We start from the raw sequence: 26,718 nt of genomic DNA, 5'->3' as shown, positions 1-26,718 counted from the left end.
GGATACATCGCACCTTCTAGGCACGAGACTGAATGCAGCGTTGGAGCAAGTCAGTTTGAAATTCAACAAGTCAATCACTCCATAAGAAATCACAGACAGCATGTTCTTTGAGCGAGAATTCTTCCCATGGGTGCTCATTTGCAACGGCTAATGAGGTGGATAGGGGTGGGTGGGAAGGGGAGTGTAGAATTTGGCCCTTCTAGGGAAAGCAGAGGACACCCCATGCTGCAATCCTCTCCAGCTCTCTTGGTCCCAAGGCTATTGTACAAGAGATGCAGGTGCTGGTGTGGGGGAGGGAAGAGATATACTCTCACTGGTAAATGCAACGCTGAATTAAAGGCTAAAAAGCCACAAAACCCTCATCAGGGTTTGGGTGCTGCCTGGAGGTGGGGATAGTCCCCACTGCAGTGCAGGGTGAGGAGCAAGTCAAGCCACTCAGCATCAGGGCAAGGCTAAATGCTCCCACCTCCCCACATGCAAAGTCCACCCAAGCCAGTCGGATCACACAGTACACGGAGGCTTTTAGAAGTACTGTGCTGTTTGAGACTTCCTGATTTCCTAGATTTTATCATCTGTGATTTAAAGACCCAGAAAACAGAGAGATCCTTTTATGTCAAATATGGTGACAGATTCAGCGTGTCTTTCCTTCTACTGCAGCGAGCTCTGAATTGGGCCCTAGACTGCTGCTCCAGTTCTATGCACTATGCAGTGCTTCTCTGTCGCCCAGAGATACTGTCGTGCACCTAGATCGCCTGGTATTTGCAGAGCAGGGTACATACATGACGTCAGGGCTGTTGGCTGTCGTCACCAGCACATAGAGATCAAATACGATTTCTAGGTAGTTTGTAAAATAGGGAGATCCTTCCACTGTCCGGAGATTCCTGAAAAGGAAGAGGCACCATGAAATTACACGCAGATACCAAATCACTGACACACAGCTACTGCAGGGCATCAGTAGAGCAGTTGACACTGCAGTCAGATCCCCTATGGCCTTATTTTTTGGAGTCCCCAGTACCCACAGATGATAAAACAGTCATGTTTGCTCAGCAGTTCTGGAACCCCAGCCATACTTCCTCATCTGCAGGATTTGGAGCTGGCAGAGTCCCTCGGATCCAAAGCTTGAAACCCACATGGGGAACTCCAGAGTGGAAAATGCTCTCACCTGTCACCAAACAGCTTCAGAGCCATGAGGGAGAACATGAGGACGCTGAACATGAAGAGCAGGAAGACATACGTGATCTCTGGCAGCGTGTTTCGTATACTGCGGAACACCCTCCGGATCTGCCAAGACACAACAGGGAGCGTTTAGAAACCAAAGTGCGCCAGCTTTCCCCATGGCTTTCACACCGGAGTTTGTAGCTCCCCCATGATCAGGCAAAGCAGGACACAGGAGTTCTTTCCATTGAGAGAAATGGATCTAGCCACCAATCAACAGCAAACTCCACTCCGCAACTTTACACCACCTGTTCCTCTAGGGCCCAAGCTGGGTCAGGTCAAGCCAGGTTGGCTGCCTGGTACTTGGTTTTTGGAGGATGCCATCTTGGTCCCCAGAATGTCAAAGCTAAGTCTCTAGCCCTTATGTTTGCAAAGAAAACCTTCCGGCGTCCAAAGATGAGCCAAGTGAAAGCTGGTGCAACAATATCTGCCTGAGTCTGCAGGCAGCCTGAGATGATAGCTTTGAGAGGCCCCCCAATGCCTTGTTTCAATGGGGTAATGCCCCAGATGTTCTGCGACAATGATTTAATTAACAATATTGTTAGCTATTTTATGGTGTATTGAAGTGCATAAGGAAGGAGGGGGAAATCATCCTAGGAAGATCTGCACAGTCTGCTGTAAGGGTATGTTCCACCAGGAAAATGCCTCATCACGGAAAATTGGCCGGGGGGGACGGGGACACAACACATTTCAATTAACAGTGTTAGACACGACTTCACACTTGGTATATAGACAAGCACTGCCATGGAGGAGTCTTCTCTGAGTTCCATGCGCTTGTTGGCCAACTGAGCGTGCACAATCTGAATGGCATCTCATGTAGGTAGAGCCTGGGAAAATACCAGGGCCTTCCTCCCCCATCCCCGAGAGGCAGAAGAGGAGTCCATACCTATGTACAGCAGAGACACACTGTTGCAAAGGGGAAGCAAGCAAAGGTTCTCATCTCACACCAGCCCGAAGGTGTTCCCACGCACAATTCAGTCTTTGAAGAAGAACAAACAGTGCCAGACTCTGCCGGTCACCAGAAGGTCTTGGACTGCATCAACTTTAAACCCATGACCATCATTCTCATGTATGTCACTGCTCCGTACAACTGCTTAGAAAAGCTTTTTTACCCAGAAGCCTGTGTCATGGCACAGACAAGTGTCTAAGGCTAGGTCTACACTACAAATCTTAGAGCAGCACAGCTGCCCCGCTGTAAGGTCTCCCGTGTAGCTGCTCCATGCCAGCGGGAGAGAGCTCTCCCATCAACATAATTAAACTACCCCCAATGAGCGGCAGTAGTTGTTGTGGGAGAGCGTCTCCTGCCAACATAGCGCAGTCCACACCGGTACTTTTGTCAGTGAAACTTACATTCCCCTCCCCCCCCACTTCCCTGACTGACAAACATGCTAGTGTAGACAAAGCCTAAGCCTGCTCTAAGACCCCAAATACGCCAAGCTGGTAAAGCAAGTCATCCTCTCATCCAACAGTTCCCTGGCAGGCAGAGCAAGAGTTATTCAACATTAGGCAGTCACGTTCAAACCATGCGTAGGCCATAAGCCACAGCTGAACTGAGCTGTATTCTAAGTCAGAGGAGGAGGGATGAAAGATTACACAAAAAACATGGAGATTTCCCTTTGGGGAGAAAGGAATGGAGATGGGACCACACATGACAGATGGTAAGTCATAAGAAGGCCTTGCTGGGTCAGACCAATGGTGCATGTGGCATAGCCTGACTTTGACAGTGGCCAGTGTTATATGCTTCAGAGGGAATGAAGAGAACAGGCCAATCATCAGGTGATACATCCTGTCACCCGGTCCCAGCTTCTGGCAGTCAGAGGTTTAGGGACACCCAAAGTGTAAGGTTGTGTCCCTGATCATCTAGGCTAATAGTCATTGATGGACCTAGTTCTTTTTTTAACCCCATTATACTTTTGGCCTTCACAATATCTCCTGGCAGGGAGTTCCACAAGTTGACTGTGTGCTGATTGAAGAAGTACCTCCTTGTGTTTCTTTCAAACCTGCTAAATCTATTTTATTGGGTGGCCCCTGGTTCATGTGTTATGTGAAGGGGTAAATATCACTTCCCTACTCACTTTCTCCACACACCCCATGATTTTATGGGCCTCTATGACATCCCTCCCGCAGCTGTCTCTTTTCTAAGCTGAGCAGTCCCAGTCTATTTAACCTCTCCTCATACGGAAGCTGTTCCATCCCCCTCATCAGTTTTGTTGCTCTTCTCTGCAACTTTTCTAATTCTAATCTTTTTTTTATATGGGGCAACCAGAACTTCAGGAAGTATTCAAAATATGGGTGTACCATGAACTTATATAGTGGCATGATGATATTTGTCTCTTGTGGCATGATGATATTGGTCTCTTGTTCTCCATCCCTTTTCTAAGGCCTCCCAACACTGTTAGCTTTTTTTTGACGGCTGCTGCAGCCCATTAACAGATGCTTTCAGAGACCTGTCCACAATGACTCCAAGATCTTTCTTTGTGGTAGCAGCTAATTTAGACCCCATCGTTCTGTATGTACAGTTGGAAATTCAGTGCTATGTGCACATTGGAAGAAATACTCCCATCTTCTATTTTGCTGGTTAGAGAGTGCTCAGATACTACGGTGATGGGCACAGTTCAAGACCAGGCCAAGTTTTAAGAGGCTACCTCCCCCGGCCCTGCTAGTCACATGTGGCTCACCACTGGGGCTACAGTGCTGCCCATCAAGTCTCTGAAGCCCCTTCTTTCACGTTAGTCACTGCCACACTGACGGCCCTCCACAGACAGCATGGCTTCCGTGCTGCCCTCCAGTAGCAATCCACCTGCCCTGCCTGAAGAGGAAAAGTTGTGCCATCTTCTGGCCACACCTGGTTTCCACCAGCCCCATCAATGGCAGCCTAATGACTAAATCAGTCATGTCCCAACCCCTTCACCTAGCACAGCAGAATGATAATTGCCCCTACACCAAATACACACCTCATCCCTTTGCACCTTGGAGCTCCGTCAGAGTTCAAATGCTTTTAACAAATCTTAGCTAACCCTCCAAATCCCTACAAGGTAGGTAGCATCCATATTCTCACAGCCACAGACAATTTGAGGTCACATGGTAACTCAGAGGCAGAACTGGGATTAGAACCTGTCACTCCAGGCTGCCGGTCCCATGCTCTCATCTTTTGAATCTGCTTTCTCCCCACAGCAAAGGCGGTGCCTTGATTTTCAAGCAAGAGCCAAGATAGCGTTGGAGGCAATGATTCAGTCTGTTCATGACACAGGAGTGAATGAGCCAAGTCTGGGCAGCATATGCGGTTTAGGTGACAGTGTAATTAGCACAGCTGTGCTCTCGCTCGCCTAAAAGGGTTCTAGAAACAAGTAATTTTTGACAAGTGAGCAGAGCAGGCAACAGAAGCAGGATTAGGGAAGAATAATTAGGACACAAACTTAAATTAAGAATCCAAACAAAGTGAATTGACCCCAAAGAACTTGGGACCATGCAAGGATTCAGGTTCCAGCCGGAAGCTTTTCAATCCTGTTCCCAGAGCCGGCAGTGATTAGGTAGATCACCGCATAGGTAGAAGGCACTCTCGCTCTTCATGAGCGGGGAAGGATTTTCCCCTACTGCTAATAGAGGAGGAGATGGAGGCTTGTTTTTGAAGCTACTTGCAATTCCCCATTTTTTCCACCATTTCCAAGGCATGGAACCCCTGCCAGCAGGGGTCACTTTCTTCTCGCCTGGCTGTCAATGAGCGATCTTCACTCAGCACAGGAGAGAAACCCTGCCGATATGCACCCTATGCTCCCTCTCTCACAGCCCAGAACACAAGAGTTCCCTGTCACACTCCCTCTGCTCTGCCACAGCCAGGCACCAAGAGCTCAACTGTCAGGGATAATGAAGCTCTAGAAGCATTTTGGATTCACGCCAAAGGGAAAGAGGGGTGTGTTTGCACACACCCAACACTGCTCACGCTGACCAACCACAAGGGTATCTTCGAAGAAGAGGGCCTTGGCAGACACGGTAAGAAAACAGAGCCGTAAGTGCTACCTTCCGGCCACTCTGCCCAATGCTCTTACTCCAAGATAACCCAACCCATTCAAGTGATGACGAAGTGTTGCTTACCTGACGACTTTCTGCAAAGTTTATTAAGAAAATGGGTCTCAGGAACCTTGACCATCTAATGCTGTTTACGTTCGAGATTTTAAGTGCCCCATAGATAATCAGGTCAATTAAGGTCACCTGTGGAAGAAAGAGCAGCAACAAATCACAGGAAAGGGTTTGGTCTACCACTCATTATAACACATGGACCTGTTCTTGGACCATTAAAAGATGACAGTTTCACGGGGTAGTGTTCTCTCCCGCAGGAGATGGAAGTTTCAGTAGATTAGACCATGTTATGACATTAAGACGGACAACGCATAAATAAATTTTAAAAGTTGCACTTGCCACATGTACTTTCAACAGAATTTCAGAAACTATGCCTCTGTTGCAAGTCATGCTCTGAAACGGATCTATTAAGAGAAGAGGGGGACACACTGGAGCTGTACAAATGGGAAGAACATACAACAGGCTGTTTGTAGACCTGGCTATCAACCAGCCCCATCATCATTTCACACGATCCTTGTCACAATGACAGTGGAAGTAGGAAAAAAGCCTACAGGTGATCTAGCTTCACACACCTAATTCCTTCACATCAGAGTGACCACAGTCGCAACTCACCAGTATTGCTATCATGATGCAGATATTCTTTGTATCCTTCCAAAACACATTGCGAGGGGTGACTTTGGCAAAATGCACCAGTCGCCCGAAGAACACCAAAAGGCACAATACCTCGACCAGGGAAGTGGCCTACAAAGGGAAGACAAACAAAGTGGGGTTGTTTTGGCTTAAAGACTGTATTTCTAGGCTGCCCCCATATCTTCTCCCTAGCTATGCATCCGATGAAGTGAGCTGTAGCTCACGAAAGCTTATGCTCAAATAAATTGGTTAGTCTCTAAGGTGCCACAAGTACTCCTTTTCTTTCTCCCTAGCTATGTTACTCTCTATCTGCCACCAGACAGGTTCAGAGAGTGAGCCTGAGGGAAGGTGGAGTCACAGGAAACACAGAAAGGAGGACATGTCAGATTGGTTTTCACTGGGAATTTGCTGATGATTGAGCTATTTTTTGAACTCTCACCATAAAATTTAAAAAGAAATAAAGTCACCTGTTTGATGTTGGCTGCTATTATTTTGTGCGTCTCACGTAACACTAGGAATTTAAAGAGGGTGACATCTTAGGGAGTTAGTAGATTTTCATGTATGCTGAATTTGGGACGGATGTCTGTCAAGGTAAACCATACTGCACTGGTATCAAAGTCTATTCTGGAAATAGTACCCCTAGCTCTTCTAGAGACCTTTTCATCCCCAGATCTCAAAGCACTTTACAGAGGAGGCCAGTATCATTACAGAGAGGCAAAGTGACTTTCCCCAAGTTCCCTGACAATGGCCAAACTGGGACAGAATCCAGGTCTCTGAAGTCCCAGTCTAATTGCTCTATCCCTTATGCAACATTGCCCTCCGACGTATACACAAGAACCCCCGAGCAGAAGTCAACACTAAACAATCATCTTAATGGTGCGCTAAGCAGCTTGAGACATAATCCCTGCCACAAGCCAACCTTGGATGTGATGAGACCGCAGGAAGGGTGTTGGGCCAGTTTTAATAGAAGACTAGTTACTCAAAAAGGCCTAGGCACACAGTGTGAGGGAAGACAGACATTTGTTTAAAATAAGGAATAAAATAGTTAAGCGTCTTCACCGGCCACTTTCTTGAAGAGTTTGCAGGAGGTGAGGTTAGTGGAAGATGTGCTGTGCAGAGGGGCAGCATGGAAGAAAGCCGAGAATACGGAAAGTGAGCCAACAACGTTTTGAACCTGGTGGTGGAGCAGAGGGGCACTCCATGGTACTGCTGATGGATGCCCAGCACACATCACCACTAACAGGGCTTGCACACATCGACAGGAGAGCCATTCCTTGTTTGCACAGGATTATATTTGCTATGCTCCCACAGAGTTCTGTAGATCAGATTAATTCGGCAGTATCAGGGATCACCGATATTACTACAAAAAAAATCCAGCAGCCTCCTCTACTGAATGCAAGCAGAGAAATATTCCTTTATACAGCAAGCTGGAGTATAGAAGACATGAACTTTCTCCATCCATCAGTAAGACAAAGCTGTTGTTCCCTTTTACCCAAATGCTTACCAAAAAAGGGAGTGGGTACACAGCAGGATCTTCAAACACAGCAAGGAAAAGGTCTACAAAGATAAAGAAGTAGGTGGCTGCTTGCATAGTCCAATGGTTATAGAGATAGTAAAGTCTGCAGAGGCAAACCATAGATATTACAAATTAGGGCACTAGTACATGTGTATTGATACAGCTATTCTTTCACAGTAGCAAGACACTGCTGTTCCATGCTGATTCTCTGACGATTTCTCCAGCAAAAGGAGGGGGGGGGGAAAATCAAGACTTTACATTACTAAGGTGAGAAAGAGAGGGCAAGAACACACTCTCTGGGAAGAGTTTGTCTTTCTACATTGCAAATAGACTTGGCAGAATTCACATTTTTTTTTCTAATTTTGACAATTAATATAACTTATTAAAGATATCTCCCCCCCACCCACCAATTTTTAACTATTTTTGCAGTTACTGGAAGTTAAAGCAGGGATAAGGGTTCATGCAGCACAGACAGGGGGGCTGCAGGGGGCTCCCAGCACAGCCAAGGGCCCAAAACACCTGAGTGCAAGGGATGCTGCAGTCCTGGCCTGGCGGAGCAGAGACGCCTTCCCATGGCAAGGACCACAAGAAGGAGAATGAGCTCCCAGCTCCATCCCAAGGCAGAAGCATTACAGCAGCAGGGTGGCCTCCCGCACAGCCTTGGCCTCAACATCCTCCTCATGGCACTGGCTGGCATTGTCTGCTCCACCAGGCCAGGCCCCCAGACTTCCCCATGCCCTGCGCCTGCAGGGAACCCTATACAGCCCCGCTGTCACAAGAGTGAGAGTGTGGGTCCATGACAGCCAGGCTGCAGAGGGCTCCCTGCACTGTTGTTGGGCTGGTAACACTGGATCCCTCCAGGAACAAGATGCGGGGAAGGCTACATGCCTGCCAACAGTTACCGATCCATATTTTACTATCAAGTAAACAACCTCTCTACTCCAACTTGAGATTTCCCGGTTTACGTATCCAAGGATCATATTAGTCCTTTTCTCCACAGAGTCACACAGAGCTCATGTTTGGCTGATTATCCAACATGACACCAAAATCTTTGTCAGAGTCGCTGCTTCCAGAATGGAGGCCCCCATTCTTTATTCCTAGATGTAGACATTTACATTTAGCTGTATTAAAATGCATAGTGCTTGCTTACAGCCAGTTTACCAAGCAATCCAGACCGTTCTGAATCAATGACCTGTTGTCTTTGTTATTTAACACTTCCTAAATTTTGGGGTCATTTGCAACCTTTATCAGTGATTATTTTAGTTTTTCCTTCCAGGTCATTAATAAAAACATTAAATATGGTAGGGCCAAGAACAGGTCCCTGCTGGGCCGCAATGGAACCACAGCCACTTGATGGGGATTGACTATTTACAATCACATTTTGAGATCTATCAGTTTTATATTGCTTTAGTTTTGCAATCTAATGTCAAGTGGTACCATGACAAACACCTTACAGACTTCTATTACAAACACTATTACCTGTATCTATTGATCTCATAAAAATATGTTTTATAGGCTCTATTTTCCATAAACCCATGTTGATTTGTGTGCATATGTTACTAGCCTGGACTAATGTGAGCAGTTATGATCACTTGTACCTAAACTACTATAATTTTTAGTTGTGTGATCAATTGCTCTTTATCCATTAGGGGAATTCTATATTAGACCTTGTCCTATGTTGGCTGCAACACTTTTTGAGTTAGGAAATTGCCATCTACTATGTTTAGAAATTGCAAGGATGTTTTAGTGAGGGCAGCACGAACCTCCAGCACGTCACTCAAACTGAAGTGCCCCAGGATCATGCAGGTCTTTCCTGCCCCTGCCCCTCCCCCCTTGCACCTCTGACACACATACTTTCTAGACAGGTGAGTAAGGAGTTGGTCACCCTGTTCCCTAGTGTGATTTGGTGGTTCTGTAGCAGACACCAATGAGTACTCCATCATGTGCTTTGTCTGTTCAGACATTAATGCTTATGGAACAAAGATAATTTTCTTCCGAGTTATCAGTCACCCAGAAACAGATAATGCCATTTTTGATGTAGACTGCCACTTCCCCATCCTGTTTGCCCACTTGATCCTTCCTCGATATGTTATAACCATTGATTTTAACATTCCAATCATGCAAATCATCCCACCAGGTTTCAGTAATACCAACTAGATCGAATATATGCATATAAATGAGTAATTCCAATTCATCTTGTTTACCCAGGCTGCTAGCATTGGTGTACAGGCAATTCAAGAATTTCTTCTTTTCCTGTCCTTTGGTTCCTTCATTAATTTTGTTCTCAACATCTCGAGGATAGAGTCCCCCCATCACTTAAGTATGGCCTACATTCTTTGTTGCTAGATTAAGCATGTGCATAAACATTTGTGGAAGACGAGCTTTAGTGAATAAATTAACTTCATTTAAATCAAAATTTCCTTTGTATTGAGTGTCCCCCTCACTCCAATTAAGTGAAAATATTTCCCAGTTAAATATTTTAATTCTTCACACAGAATATTGTTGTACTGGATGTTAGAGTGTTTCCTTACCTGACTGCTTGCGGTGAGGTTTCAAACGGAATGTTTCTGTTATATTGAGCATCATACACATAAGCTGCTGCCAGGAGAAGGTCCTGTTGATGATTGGGGTGGGGAGAATGTGACACAGTTTAATTTAGTCAGAATTTGAAACTTACATTTTAATGAGGCAATTCCAAAGAGTGCTTCCTTGGAAGCATCTTTTTACCTTGAGATATTCCATTTAGGTGAATATAAATGGTGCTCTGAATAATGGTGCTACAAAGAGACTTCATGACATGTAGATTCTGAAATATATTCTAATTTATAAAAGCACAAGCAAACATACAGCCTTCTCCTCACCCTATTCATATTGGAAGAGGAACCCAAAGTTGTGTGATTATTTACTATACATTTAAAATAGCTAGAAATATACAATGCAAGGAGAGGTTTAGGTGAGGTCACCTGGTGGTTAGTAACTGCCTACTAACTTTAGAAGTACTTTGCTGGGCAAGTGCTGTGTGCAGAGAGCACTTATGCTAATTTCCTCATTGCAGAGAAAATGATGTTTGTTTTTTCCCCTCTCTTGTAGCCAACAGCTAAGTATTCCTAGCAGTACTCTTAATGGGGAAGTGGAGGTGGAGTTCTCAAAGGGATGAGCTACCTAGGATTCCTGCCATCCTAGGATAGATTTCAAACACCTGAATTCTGTTTCCTGGAAACATGTAAATTATCACCCTACCATCTCACTGCGTTTGTACCATATACACACTATTTACAATACAGTACCCCCTTTACTTTCTGTCAATTATGTCATTCCATGAATGACTCAGAACGGGGGGGGGGGCTGATTCGCTTATCATGCTCTTCTCAAAAGAAAGAAGAGTTCAGTGTAAGTATTTAACACATAGATGGAGTTAGCGCCACACTGAGTTTGTTTAGCCAATGCTCAGCAGCATTCTGGGTCACCTTTAAACGAGGAGGAGTCAGGTTGGCAGCTTGCACTTGACAGCTGACCCAGGCATTGAGTCATCTGCCTTGTTAATGTGGCAAGGAAGAGCAACAACACAGGTTCTCTAGTTCAGAGGGCATGAGAGGAAATTTTGGCTGCGTCTGCAAGTCTGTATTGTAACAGGACTTAATGGTGAACACTGTGGGTACTGTAGTTTAATAGCTTAACTATTAAAATGCAGTTATTGAGGGTCTTTCTTCTCAAGAAACTGCTTAAAGGAACCTGTTGACATCTAGTGGATCTCACAAAGAACTGCAGCAGTGCCAAAGGAAGCCTCTTTGCTCCCAGCCACCTGCTCTTCGTTTCTACGCTCTCTTAATCCACCGGCTCTACAGGTGTTTTGGGTCCCCCCCCCCACCCCCGAGTGAGTTTGTAACATGGTTGACTACACACAGCTCATGTCCACACATAGACACATGAGTATGATGAACACATGGTTTCTAACCAGGTCTCTGGACTGTATTTCAACTCTGCTCATGACCAGGGCTGCAACATAACTCTCAGGCCATGAGTTCGGTCTCAGCCTGTTCCAGCGAGTAGACAGGACCCACAAATCAACATCTATGCAGACAGCTTAGCCATTCCTCTGTCTCCCAGCTCATCCCTAGGTAGAAGGCCACTCCAAAAGACACTGGGCCGTGTGGAGAACACCCACACATCTGCTGCCTCTTGCGCGGCAACATGCGATAGTCACACAGAATTTCCCAGCATGCGTGGATACAAACACCGCTGCACAGGGGGAAGAAACAGGCAGGCTAACACAGTGGTGTCAGAAAAAGCACTGCTGGGTGGATGTGCTGAATTGTGTTGACTGTAGACACGTCAAAAAAGCGCACCAGCCACACTATGGGTATGTCTACACCGCAATCATGGGCGTAACAGCAGCTCACGGAGACAGACCCAAGCTAAACATTACCTAGCTCAGGTTCTGGAGCAGAAAAGCACAAGCTAGCTGCCTGCGTAATTACCAAGGGCCCCAGGTCTCGCACAGTGCACGCCGAGACCCATACTACTGTGGCTTCACTGCTATCAGTGCCCAGCTCACGAGATTAAAGCTAGTTTCAGTATAGGTCTACACAAGCTGCAATCACACCCCATGACTGCAGTGTGGACATTCCCTATGAAATAAAACCCGGCTCTCTCGAGTTCAGGAGAGAAGTGCTGTAACTGGGTGTTGCTTAGAACACAGCTAGTATATGCAGTTAGAAGACCAAACATTTTGCCATGTAGAAAGGGCCTTTATCTTCTCCATCACCTTCCTGCAATCCCATGGGCAACAGATTTTTAAAATACAATGGTATGGCATCCCCACCCACTGACCAAGTCACTTCCCCTCTCTTTAGAGGGCTAGTAGCAGAGCCAGGGAAATAATCCAGGTCCCTCTCCTGACTGAATCCCATGCTCTATCCACTGGGCCACACTGCCTCCTTACACAGAGGTCTCCATCCAGTTTCTTAACAGGGAATACAGCTACAAAAGCAGCTGGAGCTGCTGAGGCCCCTCTCCCTCTGCAAACCAAAGCCGGACACGCCATGGCTAGCCCTGCAACCCCAGACTTCCCTAGAGGGAGGTCGAAGGGTAGAGAGAGGGCTTCCCCCTCTTGCCAAGGGCGAGCAGGGAAGCGTGGCCAGCGGACACCCCCTGCAGGTGGCCCCCTCGCCCGGAGGTGAGGGCGGGCAGTTTGCAATGAGCAATGCCCGCAGGGGGCAAAGGGCAGACTGCCAGCTTTGTTCTGCAAAGGGGAAAAGGGGGGGTTATAGCCAAAGAGCTCCTGCCCAGCGTGCACGGGGGGTGCAGACCTGCCCACCAAGGCTCCGGGGAGGGAGCGGGCACAGCACCCACCCTGGCGCCCAGGGACCGGCTTGCAAGGCAGCAGCCAGGGAGGGGTGCGCGGAGCCCAGCCCCGGGGGGACCCGGCACCCCCGCCCCGTTACCTGCTGCGCGAGCGGCGGGTCCCGGGCTGCGGCGGACATGGCCGGGCCGGCTCCGCTCAGGACTCTGCAAGCTCCAGCCCCGGCGAGCCCCGCCGCGAGCTTTAACCCCGCCCGCACGTGACTCCGGGCAGCGGAAACGGCTCCGAGCCCGGCCGGGACGGACTGACGGACTGGGGCGGAGGGGATGGCAGCCAGGGACAGACGGACAGAAAGGGGGAGCCCGGCCCGGCCCGGGACGGACAGACAGACTGGGGGGGGCAGTATTCTGGCTAGGCACAGACAGACAGACAGACAGACTGGGAGGGGGGAGGGCAGCCAGGGACAGAGGGACAGAAAGGGGGAGCCCGGCCCGGGACAGACAGACAGACAGACTGGGAGGGCAGCCAGGGACAGAGGGACAGAAAGGGGGAGCCCGGCCCGGGACAGACAGACAGACAGACAGACTGGGGGGGGCAGTATTCTGGCCAGGCACAGACAGACAGACTGGGAGGATGGCAGACAGGGACAGACGGACAGAAAGGGGGAGCCCGGCCCGGGACAGACAGACAGGCAGACTGCGGGGGAGGGGATTCTGGCCAGGCAGAGACAGACAAACTCGGGGGGGGGGATTGCAGACCGGGACAGACGGACAGAAAGGGGGAGCCTGGCCCGGGACAGACAGACAGACAGACTGGGGGGGGGGCAGTATTCTGGCCAGGCACAGACAGACAGACTGGGAGGGGGGAGGGGGGATTGCAGACCGGGACAGACGGACAGAAAGGGGGAGCCTGGCCCGGGACAGACAGACAGACAGACTGGGGGGGGGCAGTATTCTGGCCAGGCACAGACAGACAGACAGACTGGGAGGGGGGAGGGGGGATGGCAGACAGGAACAGACGGACAGAAAGGGGGAGCCCGGCCTGGGACAGACAGACAGACAGACTGGGGGGGAGGGGATTCTGGCCAGGCAGAGACAGACAGACTCGGGGGGAGGGGGGGGGTTGCAGACCGGGACAGACGGACAAGGCACAGACGGACTGACAACAAACAGGGAAAGGGAAGTTCAGCCACGTACAGGGGATAGACAGATGGGGGAGAGCCGAGGGAGGAGCTCAGCCAGGGCCAGACAGACAGACAAGGGCCACCCAGGGACGGCCAGGAGCGGCTGGACAGACAGATAGGGGGGCACTGGCAGCCATGATCAGACAGGTGATCCCAGTCAGGGTCAGGACAGAGACTAAATGCTTGTTGAGGGGAAGAGAAGTCGATGGACAGGCAGAGATGAGCCAGGGATAGACACGGAGGCTGGGGGAGAGGGGGACAGGCAGACAGGATGAAGGAGGCTTATACTGACATGGGCACAAGAAAGACAACACACCCTTACCCAACGCTCCACCTCGTCACCTTGAACAACAGAGAGGAAACACACACAGAGCAAACTCTCATACCCAGATAAGGACACAGTCACATACAGAACAAGCACCCACACACAACAAAACACACGTTATTCTCTCACTCCCCTCACAACACGTACACAGAGTCAAACACTAAGGCAAGGCAACACACACTAATACCAGGAAGCATCCTGCCATATGTGTTCAAATAGGCCCATTATCAACTGTGCTGGAGCTGTGACTTTGTGGTGCTGGCTGACCCTTAAGTAGGAGCAGCTTCAGGGTTGTACAACTTCATCGAACGCATACACAAAACTTAAAAGGCATCCGCAATGTTAAGACAGAAATGTAAATAATAATAATAATTCCTATCTCCTACATAGTGCTTTTCATCAGTAGATTTCAAAGCACTTTACATTTTACAGATGGGGAAGTTAAGGCACAGGGAGACGCAGTGACTTGCCCAAGATCAGTGATAAAGCTGGACTTAGGTCTCCTGAGTCACAGTCCAGCACTTTATCCACTAGACCCCACTGTCTAGGAATTAACTTTTTATGAAATGGGGAAAAAAGGGGAAATTATGATCAATTAGGAGTTATGAAATGCAGGCAGTGATAGGGAAGCTAAACGTATCACTGAAAAATCTGTGTCCAGTAGAGTTAAGGACAATAAGGAGGATTACTTGAACGTGTATCGGTGTGATGATCTGGGAAGTCTGTCTATCTATAAATTATGAATTCTGCTTGATACTATGAACTCGCTGTATGTATCTGTTTTTTTGAAAAAAGGCGCCAGATGTGTAGAGCCCTGCAAATCTGCAGCTATTCGCTTTATATTCACGGACCCTGTTTGTGGATCGCAGATTGGACGCAGATATAAATTTTGTACAGGTGTGATCCTGGCAATTACAAGCCGGTAAGCCTTCCTTCAGTACTAGGCAACTGATTGAAACTATAGTAGAGGATAGAATTGTCACATACATAGATGGACATGGTAAGTTGGGGAAGAGTCAACATGGCTTTTGTAAATGGAAATCACGCTTCACCTCTTCTATTAGAATTCTTTGAGGATGACAACAAGCATGTGGACAAGGCTGATCCAGTGGATGTAGTGTATTTGGACTTTCAGAAAGCCTCTGACAAGCTCCCGTCTTTGGTATGGGATAGTAAGAGTAAGCAGTCCTGGGATAAGATGGAAGGCCCTCTCATGGATCAGTAACTGCTTCAAAGATAGGAAACAAAGGGTAGGAGCAAATGGTCAGTTTTCACAATGGAAAGTGGTGAATAGCAGGGTCCCCCAAGGATCTGTACTTGGACCTGTGCTGTTGAACATATTCGTAAATGATTTGGAAAGGGGTAAACAGTGAGGTGGTAAAGCTTGCAGATAATACTAAATAACTCAAGATAGTTAAGTTCAAAGCTGACTGAAAAGAGGTACAAAGGGATCTAACTAAACTGGGTGACTGGGAAATGAAATGGGAGATGAAATTCAGTGTTGATAATTGCAAAGTAATGCGCATTGGAAAAAACAATTCCAACTATACATACAAAATGATGAGGTCTAAATTAGCTGTTATCAGTCAAGAAAAACATCTTGGAACCATCATGGATAGTTCTTTGAAAACATCTCCTCAATGTGCAGCGGCAATCAGAAAAGCTAACAGTGTGAGGAACCACAAGGAAAGGAAAAGATAAGATAGAAAATATCATAATGCCACTATATAAATGCTACAAGAAATAATCTGAGGTCTGGGAAACTTGTCTTACAGTGACAGACTAAAAGAGCTCAATTTATTTAGTTTATCCAAGAGAAGTTTAAGAGGTGACTTGATCATGATCTATTAGGACCTTAACGGGAGCAGAAATTGGGTATCAGAGTACTCTTGAATCTAGAGGAAGAGATATAATGAGGTTCCGTGGCTGGAAGTTGAAGCGAGACAAATTCAGAGTAGAAACATGGGACAAACATCTAACAGTGAGAGTAATTAAACCATTAGAACTCCCCAAGGGATATGATGGATTCTCAATCCCTTGGAGTCCTTAAATCAACACTGGATATCTTTCTAAAAGACAGGCTATAGCTCAAACACAAATTATGGGCTTGATGCAGGAATTACTGGCTGAAACTCTGTGGGCTGTTATGCAGTCAGACTGAATGATCATACTTTGTGCCTTCTGGCCTTAATCTATAAACCTATGAAACTTCCCACGTGCATGGACTGTGTGATGGTCAGAGGTGCTAATCTGTTGATTTGAGGAGAGTGCATCAGGTCACCATTAAGGTTTTGCATTTAGACTGCAAGCTTGATGAAGTTTGGATATGTATTGCTTTTCAGTATCTGCTGGAGACAGAAGTGACAGCCTTATATTGGAGTGTATTATCAATAGCATTATAGGTGATGTAAAGGTGGCAAGGAATACAGGTCAATTTCTCCTATGTCTCACCAAATCAATTCCCTGGCATTGCAGTGGCTTGGGCACTGGTAGCTTGGGCACCTCAGTCCGACCTATTCTCTGCCTGTGGCACACAGTAGTTTAGTCTCTGGAGGGCTGTAATACTTTTGTGAAATCCAGGTTATTGTGCTCACTATACGGGTAACTGGGTGGGGTTTAGTGATCTGTGATGTGCAGGAGGTCAGGCAAGATGATCTGTGGTCCCTTCTGGCTTTAACCTCTGACTCTATGATTAACCTTAAAAGCATGGAAATCAGAAGGTTTCGGTCATTGGAGTGTGTCCTGATGCAACCTTAATTGTCACCTAAATTGTTGGTGTTATTTATATTGACTCCACCAAATCCAGAGGAAATGCATGCGTGGATTTGCTGTCTTGGGTTTGTGGTAAATCTGGTTCACATTCAGGCTTAATCAGTTCCTGCTCTCAGCTCTCCCTTCCTCTTCAGAAGGCCCCTCTGCCAGTGTGGTGTCAGCAGAAAGGAAAAGGAAGCTCAGCTTGCAGTTAGAGTTTTCCCTCCCTCCTGTTTCTATGTGATTGTTTGGTATTTCCATAAGCAGTCTATGCTTTTGGTCTGCTGAGAAAGCATTTATCTATGCAGGGACAGAGATAATATAGGGTCAGATATGTAGTAAATGCAAAATAAAATGAAACACTTTTTAGATAACTGAATTGAGTGAATTGCTCATTATGCCTCAATAGGTTTCTCCCTTCCCGCTTTTGACAATATTTAGCTAAGAGATGTGCCCAAGCCGCAAAGTTGGAAAACAAATCTGAACTTCCCCAGAGTTTGGGAGTGTCTGGATTCAGCAGTCTGGAGAGGTCTGGTATTATGGAGAGGTGCCAGACTCTCTATAATCAAGGTTGTAGCCAGCTTCCATCATCAAACCCATTTTTTGATCTCCTATAACTTTGGTTCAGAAGATTTGGCCTGAAAATTGTCACATTTACTCTGAAAAGTTTATAAAGAATACTTCCATAAAGTGAGAAGAAATGTTATCAATCTGAGTTACAGATCACAAAATTATCTTAGTTTGAAATTCTGGCTTGTTTTTGATCCCTCGAGCTCAAAAGCACCTTGCTATTATCCCTGCTACTATCTCTTCAGTTTCTCCTTACAGTTAAATCTCCTTGAAAACTCAGGCACGGGATATCTGAAGAAAGTGAAGCAACGCTATTAACTATTTTTGTTGTCTCGTTTTAGGCCCAATCTGGCCCCCATGGATGTCAGTGTGAGTTTCTGTGACACTGTGAAGGGGTGTGAGAGCATATTGCCCAATTGCAACTCAGAAAAACAGAAAGGTATTGTTAGAGCTATTGGTTGATTCCTGTTCACCATAGTGGAAATTCCAAGTGTCAAACAGCTAGAGGATCAGACCCTTACGTTGAGCAGAGAGTAATTACTTGAGTTGGAATTTGGCCAGGACATCCAAATTATCATTCTTAATCTTGCAAAAAGTGATGCGAGGTTATTTCTAGTGGTTTACTTTTTAAAATTGGTAATAGCGTTCTTATTACGCTACTCTTGCACTCTCTCCTTAGCAATCTCATTTTGTCCTCACTGGCCAGCTTGCTATTCTCTGCTCCTTTTAGAGTTGGCTTGTTTAATAGATTTCAAGGCCAGAAGGGACCCTTGTGATCATTTAGTCTGACATCATCTAGTATAACACTGGCAATAGAACTCCCCCCAAATAATTCATTTTGAACTAGAGCATATCTTTCAGAGAAACATCCAGCTTGGATTTAAAAATGACCAGTGATGGAGAATCCACCAGGACCCTTGGTAAATTATGCCAATGGATAATTAGCCTTATTGCTATTCCTGTGCAATCTCTTTTGGGATGAGCACCCAGTTCCTGTACACTCTCTCTGTTCCATGTGATAGGAACGGACCATCATTTACATTTTTGGGTAGATGTGGACTTAATGCTTAGCCCTAGGCAAAGAGGCCCAAGGCCTCGTGGTGAAGGCACTGGACTGGGTCTCAGGAAATCAGAACTTTATTCCTGGCTCTGCCATAGACTCCCTGTGTGACCTTGGGCAAGTCACTTTGCTCTCTTTCTGCCTCAGTTTCGCCTTCTGTAAAAGGGGGTTAATAGCACTGCCCTGCCCTGACAAGAGTAAGTTCATTAATGTGCTCAGATATTACAGAGATAGGGTGCTGATACTGGTGACGTGTGAAAGTAGGTATTGCAGGAGAACCTGACAGTGCAGTGTACCCCCATATATTACATTGCTGCAGCACCCAAAATGTGCTACATGCTATACAAACACATAGTCCCTGCCACCAAGGTTTAAATTCTAAATAGACAAGGCAAGTGCACAGCCTATGAGAAAATGTTAAGAACACAGCATTCTTTTTAACAAGTCCCTAAACCACCCAGTCAGCACCACCACCTTCCTTCACCTCTGCCCAGATGCGCCAGCTAATCTGCTCTGCCCTTGCTGATCCAGAGTGAGAGTGCCCTCCTTCTGTCTGGGGGAAGGAAACAAAAAAAATCGAACAGACAGAGAATTCCCACATTATAGAAAGTGACTGACAGTGGGAAAAATGACTGATAATGTGTGGAGGGGCTTTCTGGCCATGCAGACAGAACCCTACATTAGCTTCACCTGTCCCCAGCTGACTCTGGAAGCTAGCAGTCTGGGTTTAAATTGATGAAATGTGTGAGTAATAGTAGTAAGGCCCATGTCTGAAAGGAAGGTCACATCCATTTCATCCAGTACAGATAAGAAAATGTGCTTTGGGCCATGCCCCAGCTTGTCTGAGCATCCTTGGATCCAACAGCAGCCTTGAATCTAACAAGAATCTTATACTGTGAAACTGTCATATCAAAAATGACAGCTGCATCCCATCAATCATAGGTGTTGATCTAATCCTCTGCAGACATTAAAACAGATTACCTGCTGATGCTACTCCATTACACCCAGTGGAGTTACACCAATGGAGAATCTGGCCCACCACGTTTCTTAGGTGGACCAAGCAACAGCCAGCTAGAAAGCAATTGCCTTCACCTTGCATGTGCTATCTAAAGGAAAAGGGAAGTCTGACCCAATGAAGGAATGCTCACCTCTGAAGTAATCCAGATTTACTTATGTGTTAAATGGGTGGTCTTAATGGACCAAGAATCATTGGTCTGCATTTTTGGTTTGAAAACAGGGATGAAACAAACATTTTGTTTTTAAAAATTTATCTTTCTAGCTCCCATGTCTGAAAATGTGACTCTGGTGGAACTGATGCAGTGGTGTCTGCCTGAATTTGCGGAGAGCCTGATACAATAGCACTAAGAGCTGTAACTTGCTCCATTGCTCTGCAAGGGCCCAGCAGCAGGGTGCAAGTTGCTCCCAAGGAAGGGAAGGGTGGGCAGCAAGACATTCAAGACAACCCCCCACAGCCCCAGATTTCCAAGTCCCTTCCCCCGCCCCCCGCCCAAAAGGGCATCCTCTCCCACACAGCAAAAGCCCCAGCAGCGGCCAGATCCCAACCTGCCTGCAGCGCTTGCTTGGCTGTGTCCCCCCGCCCCACCATGCACACGAGCCACCTCGGCCCGAGCTTGGGGCTGGCTGCACGGGACCGTCCGGGCGGATCGTGTGCACGAGCCGCTCCTGCCACGTGGCGGCGCGCGGGACTCGACAGGCCGGCGCCTGGGAGAGGCGCGGGGCGCGCGCCGCGGCAGTTTGGGCGCGCGGGGCCGCCGTAGGGCGGCCGGCGGAGCATGGCGGCGGGCGCTGAGGCGCTGCGGGAGCGGCCGGTGCAGCTGGCGCTGGCGCTGGCCTTCGCCTCGGGCGTGCTGCTGGGCTGGCAGGCCCACCGCGTGCGCAGGCGCTTCCTGGCCTGGAGGAAGCGGCGGCTGCAGGCTCTGCTGGAGGCCACGCAGAAGAAGCTGGACGTGGCCTGAGCGGGGTGCGGCGGCGGGGGCGGCGGGGCCGTGACCTTGGGCGGCCCGGGGGCGGTTCTGGCTGGGGGCGGGGCCCTGGCTGGCCCCGGGTGTGACCGGCCCGTCTCACAGACCGGGGCGGGGCGGGTGTGAACACGGTCCGCGTGCCGCTCTCGCTAGTGTAGACGCGGCCAGGCTCTGACGGGTGGGGCAACACCCCCCCCCAAACTCAGCGTGTAGCGGGGGGAAGCGCTTGTGTAAGCGAGCGCAGATCCGGGCCTGCGGGCGGCACGTCTGCAGGGCCCAAAACCAATAGTCTCGGCTTTGGGATCCCCTCGCTAGGGCTTGTGTAGGGCTAAAAATAACGCCGTAGAGGTTCCTGCTCCAGCTCCGAGACTGTACCCCCCTCTGGGTTTCCGAGCCCAGGCGCCAGCCTGAGCGGAATGGCTACGCTGGTGCTGGTAGCCCTGTCGCATGATCCCAAGTCACTTGACCCGCGCTCTGAGGCTCGCTCTTGCATGGTTTTCTTTGCAGTGAAGATGTATCCTGTATTTCTGTTGGTCCCTCAGGGTCAAAGCCCTCTTCTTCAGGAGCCAGTTTCCTTGAGACAGTCCTCTTGTTCGCATGCCCTAATACCAGGGAATAATTTACTATCTATAGGTTTCAGAGGAGCAGCCGTGTTAGTCTGTATTTGCAAAAAGAAAAGGATGCATCCGATGAAGTGAGCTGTAGCTCACGAAAGCTTATGCTCAGATAAATTGGTTAGTCTCTAAGGTGCCACAAGTCCTCCTGTTCTCTTTACTATCTATAAACACTCACAATTTGTCATACAAAGAGTTTGTTTTTAAATGTCTCGGATTTTTTCTTGAATAAGGGGCTGATCACAATTACCAGCCACTCTGAGACCCTAGCAAACTTGTATGGGTATTGGGGTGAAGGCATTGCTTTTAGCTGTCTCTTTCTGGTAACAGGCTTACAACAGTGTGGCAAAATACAGGAAAACCTCAGCGTTAGGAACGCCTTGGGAATGGAGGTTGTTTGTAAGTCTGAAATATTCATAACTCTGAACAAGACATTATGGTTGTTCTTTCAAAAGTTTACAACAGAACATTCACTTCATACAGCTTTGAAGCTACTATGCAGAAGAAAAATGCTGCTTTTAACCATCTTAATTTAAATGAAACAAGTACAGAAAGTTTCCTGACCTTGTCAAATATTTTTTTAATAACTTTCCCTTTTTTTAATAATTTATGTTTAACACAGTACTGTACTGTATTTGCTTTTTCGTGTGTGTCTCTCTGCTGTTGCCTGATTACGTATTTCTGGTTCCAAATGAGGTGTGTTTGTAACTCTGAGGTTCTACTGTACTTCGTCTTAGGTGGCTAAGCCAAGCTCTTATTAGATAGAAGGAAAAAGAGAGGAACAGGAAAAAGAGAAGAAATAAGGTGGGGAAAGAAAAGGACATGTGGGAGGGGAGACAGTCTTCCAGTTGATGTTTTGGGATTTAGCCAGAGCCAATGCCTGTGGCAATGTGATCTCAGTCCCACTTTCTGTCTCAGTCTGGTCAGGACATATCTCAGGATCAGGATGATGAAGGCCCCAACAGTGTTACAGTAGAATCCCGGGAGATGGTGGGAGTGGCAGCTATGATAGTAAAGCTTGTGGCAGTGGTAGTTGGCAGATAGCTGTTACTTTGGTGGTGAAATCAAGAAGCTTTTTTCTTTTTTTTTATCACCCCCTAATAGCCCATACCCTCATTGTTTTGTTTACCAGTTAGGTCTAATTTTTGACATATGAATTTTGTTCCACTGATTTCTGATTCCACATGGTTTTTGTTTACCAGGAATGATCTTAACACAGTCCTTGAATTATATTAGAAGGCTTTGTTTGGACTAATTTAATTGTTGTCATCTTTTTGCATCTTTTCCCATCAATATTTATTGTTATAGATTATTGTGAGATCTTACAAACTTTACCTAACTTCTCACAGTTGAGCTAACAATAAAGGTAAACTTGTCGGCCCAGTTATCACCAGACCTGAAACTTATCTGTCACATACAGTTCCTTATTCAAGCCCTATTTGCAATATGGAAGTGGAAGGGGGAAATGTTGTGAGGAAGCATATTGCAGAAGAACAACTTTTTGGGTAGGGAATGGCACGTTCCTGCTCCTTCACAACAGTCTAACAGTCGCAGGGATGTATCTATTGGGTGACTGGAGACACGTTTTGTCATGTACAGTGAATTAAAAACACAGTTCCTTATTTAAGCCATAAGTACCTATGGAAGTGGAGTGAGGGCATGATGTCTCAGAGCATACTGTCCAGAAACTAAGCATCAGGTTGATGAATGGCATGTCCCAACTACTTCAAAACAGTCCAATGGCAGCAGGGATGAGTCACATCGGGTGATTTGAGACTAATTTTGTCACATACAGCCAGTCAAAACCCAGTGCCTTAATTATTTAATTCATAAATAATGAAGTAATTAGGAATTTTTTATCACACCCAATCATGCTAACTTGATGGCATTTCTAAAAATGTAATCATACATTGATATATTTTTAAGGTAATTTTGACCTTTTAATAAGGAACTATGTAACCATACGGTAAGGAACTGGTACCACGTAAGAGGAACCAGGAATAATGAATCAACTTCAGCCTCCTGGGGGGAAGAAGGATTGTTTCCCTCCAACCCTACACTTCTCCCATATATAAAACTTGCTTTACTTGATCTTTGCATATGGGAGGGCATTGTGGGTTTTTGTTTTGTATTACTGAATACAGAGAGACTATTGTATCTCACTTCAGTTACTGTCTAGTTCAGGCTAGTTTTCTACTGGGAGCCTGATTTTAAAAATAGATACATCTACCTCTCCCTCCCCAAAAAAACTTAAACCAGTATTTGAAACTGTGTGAACCTCTGATAGGGGATACGCTTTTGTGTGGGGCAGGGGTAGGGGGGTGGAAAGGGGAGGGTTGGTATTTGGACAAAGATGTTCCTGACATGGGACCATTTGGAAAATCAGAGCTGCTTCTCTCAGCAAGGGTTTGAAATGCAACAGAGCTCCCATTTTCAAGTTTCCATGTGGCCTGACATGGGAATGCACTGCTGGCACTCCTGTATATATCCTAGTCTTGTCTGTCTTTGACTGTCCTCTGCTTCAAAATGTAGTGAAATTTTCTCAGTCAGATATTAAATGTAAATAGATCATATATTCTAGATTATTACAACATAATTTATTAGAGCCCACTCTAAATCCCTAACTGTCCAGGTTGCTGTATTGTAGTCCATAAATCTAAATGACAATCTGGAAATACTCAGTTAAAGTGCTAACAGCATTGAGACTTACTATTTAACTACCATATACTAAACTTAATTTTCACAAACTTGTCTCTTAATAACTGAAATATTGTAATGGTGCTGTAAATCGATTGATTTACCTTTGCTCTTGCATAAATGTTGATTTCTGGTTGTGAGCATACACTGAGGAGATGTAGCTGTTAGGGACAATGGGCTTGTATTGGTACATATCTGGAAACATTTTTGTTCACACCAAAAATGTCCAATAATGGAATTTTTTTGTTAATGAAATTTTGAGGGAACACCAATGATTTTGGGTACATTTTTAATTAAGTGTTTCTACTTTAATATTTTTGACATAAAATATTGTTTCTGTCCTGTTCCCTTTGGTTACTGAATGTTCTGTCCGTCCCCTTTTAGTATCTCTCTTACTTCTGATTTTCTTCTTTTCTTTTTGATACATTATAATCTGACTGAACATTGTTTTGAGCGCCTTTGCAATTTAAATTAAAAAAAACAAAACAAACGTGAAATTGTGTGCAATTTGTAATTTATTTCACTTTCTTTTAACAGCCTTATACAGATGAAAGCTGACAACTGAATGAAAATAATTGGACTTCTGCTGCATTGGTATCTAAACACAGTTTAAAAGATGGACTTTAAAAACAAATGCTTTGATAAGCAACCGTATTCTAAAAAAGAAGGCATCTGTGGTATCATACCATCTCATTTGCCCAACTGACATCAGCAAAAATTATCTTCAGATGTATCAGAATAACCTATCTACCAAAATGTTATGGGGTGAGCTAAATTAATTCATATGCATTATGACTGCAAACCTGTCACATTATGTTTTTAAAGGTTATTTGTGTCTGTTTTGCTTTGTGACTCTTAAGGCTCGTCCTGAGCTACATTTGACCCTTATATTTTAATAAACTAAAAATGATATAATTTAAGTTACTTACTAGTAATTTGTAATAAAGTGTCTGTTAAGTGGGGAGTGAAAACACGTAAAGATTCTGATGTTAAATGTTTTAGATCTTTGAAAGTATACAACCCAAAGAGTCGGTCAAACAGATTAAGGCAAAAGCATACTAGTGTACACTGATAAGATAAATTCATGTATTAAATCAGTAATGCTGGGGTTCTTGTCTGAAATTCAGCAAAAGTATTCATGGAGTTGGTAAGAGATCTAGACATAGAATTCTCTAACTCAGAATATATCAGCCCTTTATACTTACTACTCCACATCATCACTTCCAGCAAAAATGCTGGACATCATGAATTAGAATCCTTGGGACTTCTTTTGATTAATTTTGGCTGGGCCTCATGCTACATATGTCAGCTATCCCTATCTTTCTGTTACTTCCATTCATACGTGCACAGCTTTCCCCTCCAAAAAAAATCTCCTAATCAGTGCATTTTTAAAGTGTTTCTGTCTTGTTCTCCTTTTATGTTTATAAGCAGATGCCAATCCCACATTGTGCCAGAATAGTTAAAGGCTATGTAGATTCAGAATTCATCCCCTGCCCTTAGCTTTGACTTTATTAATAGGCTAATGCAAAAAGAAAAAAAAACACTCCTGCCCATGCCTTCTCCCCAAGCTTGGCTGTTCTTAGGATTTTTCTCTTAGGACTGGCGAGACTTAGACCAGTGATTCCCAAACAGTTTACTAAAGTGACCCATCAACTGCATTTTAACTTCTTTTTGCAACCCACTCTTACATATATGCTCCCTCTGCCTTTGTGCTGCAATCTGAATCCTGGCCCAGTGCAGAGGGGAAGTTGGGGGCAAGGGGGTTGGAGAGCAGGCCCACCCTGCACTTACCCCATTGAGTTGCCTCTTGTTCTGCTGCACTAGGCCTAGCTTTCTGCTCCAGGTGTTATAACCTGGTGCACAGTGTCACAGCACCACCGAGGTTTGGAGGGCGGCCAGGCTAAACCTGAGTGGCTCTGCGACCCCATGTGTCTGGTTGCACTCCCCAGGACCAGCCCCGCAGGACAGAAGCCACCACTGTGGGGTGAGTGTGGGATAGCCTCGCTCTCCAATCCCCTCCTCTCTGCACCTGGCTGGTAAAGTGTACGTTTGCCTAGTTCAAGGCCCAGTGATGCGTAAACCTGGTCCTGGACACGGTGAGCCATCTAGAATCTTCCTGAGACCCACCATTTGGGAAACACTGGCATAGACCCCTCTGATCAGGGGGCACTCTCGCTTCACTTGTACCCAGAAATAGTTCATGAGGTGCACCTGTCACAATGAATGAAGAGGTTTTTAACTAATATCTCCCATCAGAGTTCCAATGCCTTCTAACATGGTGGGTCAACAAAAGAACCTAGCTGCTGTGTTACAGTGCCATTCAGAATCTTGAAATGTTGACTTTCCCAAGTTGGAAATCTTGTGTCCTTTATAGCTGAGATGTAACTTGGTTACAGAAGTTTTCTGTGTAATGCTGTATCAGGCTGATTTAGTGGTGATATGGCATACATTTGTGGGCATCCTGTGCCAAATGGAGCTGAGCTCAGGTATTTTAATGTCATTAATTGGAAGACATGGTTCATGTGCTAGCTCAAAGTCTGCACTCACTGACCTGTTAAAATACAGTTGTACTTATATTTATTAAAAAATCTTGGGTGCTTTAATTTTTTTTGCAGTGGATTATTTGTTATGTTTTTAATGTGTACGTAGTATTTATTTCTGGAAAAGGTAAAAAGGAAGAAAAAAAGGGAGATGGTAGACATGACAATTTGGGATTTCTGTATAGTGGCTTGAATAATTCTTTGGATACATCAGCATAGTTTTTCTAAATCCGGTGTTGCATATATCAGTGTAAAT

At 46.0% G+C, this 26,718-nt stretch overlaps 2 protein-coding genes across 4 annotated transcripts in view; one reads left to right on the top strand and one right to left on the bottom strand.

The window, feature by feature from the left end:
• The window catches only part of LOC141985533 (two pore channel protein 2-like), a 31,463-nt gene extending 18,468 nt beyond the window's left edge, over positions 1–12,995 (bottom strand). The window contains exons 1-7 of the mRNA XM_074949755.1: positions 12,883–12,995; positions 9,970–10,052; positions 7,427–7,541; positions 5,905–6,033; positions 5,308–5,424; positions 1,163–1,281; positions 780–881 (exon numbers count right to left, since the gene is read on the bottom strand). Of these exons, the coding sequence (XP_074805856.1) occupies positions 780–881; positions 1,163–1,281; positions 5,308–5,424; positions 5,905–6,033; positions 7,427–7,541; positions 9,970–10,052; positions 12,883–12,921 (704 nt within the window). The 5' untranslated portion in view covers positions 12,922–12,995. The remainder of the gene's footprint in view (positions 1–779; positions 882–1,162; positions 1,282–5,307; positions 5,425–5,904; positions 6,034–7,426; positions 7,542–9,969; positions 10,053–12,882) is intronic.
• A 7,421-nt stretch (positions 12,996–20,416) lies between these two features.
• On the top strand, positions 20,417–26,671 carry MTLN (mitoregulin). Of its 3 annotated transcripts, none has more exons than XR_012638706.1 (3): positions 20,417–20,610; positions 21,119–21,345; positions 24,460–26,671. XR_012638706.1 is itself a non-coding variant. In XM_074947204.1 (2 exons), exon 1 carries the CDS (start codon positions 20,423–20,425, stop codon positions 20,603–20,605), a length of 183 nt encoding a protein of 60 aa, XP_074803305.1. In that variant the 5' UTR covers positions 20,417–20,422; the 3' UTR covers positions 20,606–20,610; positions 24,460–26,646. The 3 variants fall into 3 exon arrangements, 1 of the variants encoding a protein (XP_074803305.1); XR_012638705.1 differs by lacking the exon at positions 21,119–21,345 and adding an exon at positions 21,556–21,624 and having other exon boundaries at positions 24,460–26,651; XM_074947204.1 differs by lacking the exon at positions 21,119–21,345 and having other exon boundaries at positions 24,460–26,646.
• Positions 26,672–26,718: the final 47 nt, after the last annotated feature.

This window comes from Natator depressus, chromosome 3, assembly GCF_965152275.1.
Source record: "Natator depressus isolate rNatDep1 chromosome 3, rNatDep2.hap1, whole genome shotgun sequence".
In the NCBI taxonomy this organism is placed as follows: domain Eukaryota; kingdom Metazoa; phylum Chordata; order Testudines; family Cheloniidae; genus Natator; species Natator depressus.
The sequence above is the reverse complement of the archived record's forward strand: the minus strand, read 5'-3'. Positions and strand labels throughout refer to the sequence as shown.